The 5,511-nt window shown below is 41.4% G+C and overlaps 1 protein-coding gene across 1 annotated transcript in view; it reads left to right on the top strand.

Moving 5' to 3' along the window:
* LOC101852541 (protein disulfide-isomerase like 2-1) overlaps positions 1 to 5,511 on the top strand; it is a 39,743-nt gene that overhangs the window by 15,301 nt on the left and 18,931 nt on the right. Inside the window, exon 3 of the mRNA XM_005095595.2 lies at positions 4,327 to 4,501. Coding sequence (XP_005095652.1) covers positions 4,327 to 4,501 — 175 coding nt within the window. The remainder of the gene's footprint in view (positions 1 to 4,326; positions 4,502 to 5,511) is intronic.

A 5,511-nucleotide genomic window follows, 5' to 3' on the forward strand; every position in this document is an offset into this window, starting at 1 on the left:
CAAACTAATTGCTCGGCAAGACACTCGGGGAGACGCACAGCGAGGTGCTCGCCGCCCTAAATAATTGCTCGGCGAACGTCTCCCCGGATGCTCACCGACACAATAATGTCTACAGTCATGGCCAGATGCTCCTCACGTTTAAAACCGAATTTTGCATTATCTTATCGGGAATTTTTGTCGACTCTGCTCCTGTATGTGTGAACACCGCATAAAACTTTATTTCGAATGGTGTAGGGGTGAACGTTTTATTACTTGAGAGTGTAATCCAATGCAGGATGGATGAAATTGGTTTTTTGCTTGCAAAAAAAATATAAAAAATTCAGTTCTCTAAACCAAAGGGACAAAAAGAAAGGGAAAAAATATAGGTCCTTACCAACCCAAAGACTTCAAAATATTGCAACCAAAAAGAAGGTGCAGTCGCGGGTTTAATACTGATCTTTTCGAAACAATTAAGTACAGTCAAACCTGTGTAAGACGGCCACCCATTGTCAAGGAGAAAAGTGGCCGTATAAGACAGGTGGTCGTCTCAGGGAGGACTGATCAAGATGAAGAAAACAAACCATTCCCATCTGCTGAGGTCTCAATCGAAAGTAGCCGCTTTGTTGTTTTTGTTGTTGTTGTTGTTGGTTTGTATTTTGTTTGTTATTTTTAATTTGTTGTTGATTTTGTGCAAGGGTGACAATAAAACGAAATGTGTCAGACAAGGAGGACCGAGTGCTATGGTAAAACAAACATATGGGTCTCCACCACTCGAAGAACAAACGACGCTCTTGTCACAAGTTCATGTTGACGTGCATTGTTGCTTTAATTTGTTACAGACTGATTAAATAGTGATCACTCATCTAACTTACGATTTGTGTATGACTTCTGGGCGGGGCTTATGGGTTATGAGGGATCACACGCTTTCCTCACCAGCAGCTGGAATTTGGTACCTATTGGTCAACAGTGGGAGGGGCCTACGCAACATGATCGGTTGGAGGTACTACCTAACAACAACGACAGGTGATTAGATTAAAACAGCTCGCTCACAACGCCAGGGGCCAATGCACAATTAATGACAAACGTAATTGAGTCATTAAGATGGCCGTCTAAGACAGGTGTTATTGCTTGGTGTGATAGGGGTTGGGTTTTAAAATATGGTGGCCGCGGCCACGTTGGACAGGTGCCCGTTTTACACAGTTAAATTATATAGAAAAAACGCGAGGGGGGAAATGGAAAGTGGCCGTTTGTACAGGTGACCGTCTTATAAAGGTGGCCGTCAGGGCAGGTTCGACTGTATCACACTTTCGGACAAGAGAACATAGATCTAGCTGCGCAGCTAGACGTTGGTCATCATATTGCAACATTTCAATCTTTAACGTACGGGTGAGAAAAAACATGCACGGAAACAATTTTCTTCTCTTAAATTGTTTGTTTTCACCTCCTTTTCTGCTCTCTACTATTGTTCTGTCGTCTGCTTTCGACTCCACTTTCTACTCCCACCCTCTCACCTCCTTTGCAATTTTCTCTGGGCTTCTAACTCTTTCTGCAGCCTTTCAACTGCTCCTCCTTTGCTCCATCTTACTGTTGTCTTTCAGCCACACCCCTGATCTTCTGGTAGGAAAAATCTACCACTAGCCTTCTCGGACAAGGGCGAAAAATCTCGGAGCTTCCGTGTGCAAGTTGCACACGTTAAAGATCCCTTGGTGGTTTAAAATCGATAAGAGTAGGCTTCGGCCGCCACCCGGGCAAAATTCAAAATTTCTTACCAAATGAAAATTGTTTAATGTGTTCCGCGCGCTCATATAGCGCCGTAAAACACTTACCAAAAAAAAGTGATTTGTCTGGGAACAGAGATTCCTTGATTTGCTGCACAGAGGCGTTAACACTAACAGGATACTGTTTAGTCATCTGCAAAGTGCTACTGTTGCAAAATATACTTCCGCAATATTACAAAACGAACTGCAGGTCATTTGTCACAGTTTGTGATTATTCTGAGGTATATATTAATATATTTTTTAAACTGGTAGAGCGATTTCTAAAGTTTTTTGAAGCCAAAGGTAGAACTTAATCAGGGCTCGTTTCAATCCTAAAAGAAGCTTTAGAACCATTCAGTGTCGAGGAGAAGGTGATCGCTCAAACCTACAAGGCGACAAGGGTCTATGGTGTACAGACTCAGAAGCGCCAATCTTTCCCTAATGCTGTCTTTGTTTATTGTTATGTGCATCGGCTAAATCTTGTTTAAAGCTGGCTTGTTCTGGCATATCAGACTGCAGGATACTTTTCACTAACGCTGCAGGCTTTTCAACATTTTTGCCTACACTATGGAACGCATCGACGTTCTCAGACACGTTTGTCTCCAGAATATTCCACGGCCGCCCGAAACAAGGTGAAGCAAGTGGTCTCTTGAATGTATTAAAGAGCGATACATTTCTCTTCGTTTTACACTTTTTAAACAAGCCAAGCAAAAGCAACCTTCCACAAGATGAAACAGATACTAACAAACATCAATCTGTCACTGGAAATGAGGAAAAGAGTAATGAAAAGCAACATCGAGCCAATCCTATTATACGGGTGCGAAGCATGGACAATCAATAAACAGCTGGAAAAAACAATTGTTGCGGCAGAGTTGTGGTTCATGAGACGCATGCTACGTATCCCATGGACAGCTAGAAAAACAAATGAAGAAGTCCTGGTTGAAGCAAATTATAGAAAACAACTTATCACGAATATAAGAAAACGACAGGCAAATTTTTTCGGACACACAATGCGGAAAGAAGCATTAGAGAACATTGTAACAACAGGAAAGTTTGATGGAAAAGAGGTAGAGGCAGACAGAGGGAAAAGATACTGGACAAGATGACAACATGGCTGGGAGCAGCAAGAACAACAGACACCATTGCTGCTTCGAAAGACAGATGGAAGTGGAGGTCCATGATCGCCCACGCCAGTCGGCAAGGCACTGGATGATGATGAAACAGTGTTCATGCTTGTTGACGTTGTGTATGGGATCCTCCAACACAGAAGCACAACGCTCATAGCAGCCCAACAAGCTCTAAAAACTCTTTAAGCAGTTGTCAAGGAAATTAGGAACAGTATAAAAGTCTTCCATCAACTAGTCAGACCACAGAAGAACACACTTCCAAGAGACGCAGACATCACAATGCCAAAGAAATTGCTGCAAAGGAGGCCTATGGTATAATAATTCATCAAATTTTGAGCGTTTCTTGAAGCAAAATAAAATCAACATACCATCAATCGTCGACCCCTTCAAATTCCAGGACTATCAAAAGTCGTTTTTTAAAAAAGTTCTTTTTAATCGTATAGCAGAAAGCTACTTGGTCTTGCACAAAGAGAGATTTAGAAGTTTTATTTTGCAATGAAAGTTTAAGTTTTCTTTGTGTCGTACAATCCAGGGCCTTTATTCAACTCTGAAGGACTACAAATAAACTCGACACAACATTTAGAGAAGTATGCAAAATCCTAGAGATCACACCGACGACACCATCAACCTCTGTAGAGGCTAAACGAAATTTCACTCACTGAAACGAATAAAAACATTCTCATGTTCTGCAATGTGACAAGAGAGACCGAATGTTCTCAAATTTGTGTCGATCCACAAGGACACCACTGACAGCCATGCCAAACTTCGTCTACAGAATAATGGACACCTTTGCTGCAGCAAAAGAACGAAGGGTAGACTTCTTGTTGAAGTAGATTTTCTTCAAGCAGGTAGAGGGAAGAATACATCTCATTTGCCAATACCCCTGACTCTCTTCAACCTGCTTTAAGTTAATTGTGCACGCCCACATTTTAGACCCCCGAGCGAGCCGCCTCTTTTGGTAACCAAACAAAAGCAATGTCAGGATTAAAGATTGTGATAAACGTCAACAGCTGGTCATTTCTGAGCTTATTATCTCAACCGTCAACTCTCAGAGCACCTTAAGATCAACATCGTTATTTCTTAACACATTTGGGAAAGACACTTTTCAGCTAGAGAAGCGACTGAACTAGCTAGATTTGGTAACAATTTAGAAATGGATGGTTTGACAAAGAGCCATTTTCAAGTAAGATGTGCGGGAAATTTAATTCCCCTACTGACAGTTTTCGACCTCGAAAGCCCCTCGGGTTTCCTTTATTAGAAAAACAAATCTTTAGCTTTAAATTATTATACATTTCTATTCAAAACTCCTTACTTTGAAATAAAAGTGAATAATAATAAACTTTATTCGAAAGAATGCAACAATGGCAGGGGGATGCTATTTTAACGTTTTTGCCAGCGTTATTGTAAATATTGTATTAGTATCTGTTGGTATTTTTTAAATAGGATTTTTTTTCCTCCCCCAGCATGCACCAGATGCCGCACGCTGTTTCCATTCTTCGTTCAGGCCAGCCAGGTGTTCCCCAATGATCCTGAAATCTTCTTCGCCAGGACTCACGACCGAAAACTCCAGGAGAAATGGGGAGTCACCGAGTTGCCTTCCCTTATGTTCCACATGCACGGGCTTGGGAACCACCAGTAGTGAGTTTGTTTACTCTTTTTTGTCTCTTTTTTTTCTAGGTTATTCATGCTTTCCTTTTTTCTGTTGGTTGTTGGGTTGTTTTGGTTTGTGTTTTTTTTCTCTCTAAAACTTCTGTTAACTCCGCTATGCTGCACTATGCAGCACTACCATTAAAGGGGAAGGCATACCAATTCTGGCTAGAGCCATGGCAGGAATAGCCAACAGTAAAACTTGCCAAAATTTGTTATCAGATTATGTTGGAACCGAACCTGAGACCTGGAGTCTACGAAGCAAAATTTCTTTTCTTCTTCACATCTCTGATAATGGTCGCCTCCTCCCAGGGTGAGAGGTTGATAAGATAAAGATACATGTAATATGCAAAGGGGGAATTGCAATGACAAACACCAAGCATCGAAGTTTCCTGATGTTCTCGACTATCCACACACACACACACACAAACACACACACACACACACACACACACACACACACACACATAATATATGCACACTATACTAACACACACACACAAACGGACACACACAAATGCACAAACACACACACACACATCAAAACACACACCTTCTCTATCTCTCACACTCAAAAACACTCGAAACACTCTCTTACACACAGAGCAAGCCCTCTGTCGTACACACAAACACACACACAAACACACAAACACACACAAAAATACACATACAAACACACACACTCAAACACTCATACACACACACACACACACACACACACACACACACACACACACACACTCACACGCACAGACACTTACCCATACACACTCTTTTCCTCATTCATAAACCTTCAGACAACCTGTTCACTTGTTCACTTGGTCATCTACTTGTTTACTACCTTAACTTAACCTAACCTTTTAGAGTTGAAACGGTTTGGGTTAGAGTAAAAGTTAATTTGTGGATTGCAGTAGACATGTAGGTCGTCAAGTACAAGAATTGTCTGACAGAGCCATGGTAAACCGGTACATAGAAAAGAAACACCACGGTAGAACGCCAAT

This window comes from Aplysia californica, unplaced genomic scaffold, assembly GCF_000002075.1.
Source record: "Aplysia californica isolate F4 #8 unplaced genomic scaffold, AplCal3.0 scaffold00108, whole genome shotgun sequence".
Classification (NCBI taxonomy): Eukaryota; Metazoa; Mollusca; class Gastropoda; order Aplysiida; family Aplysiidae; genus Aplysia; species Aplysia californica.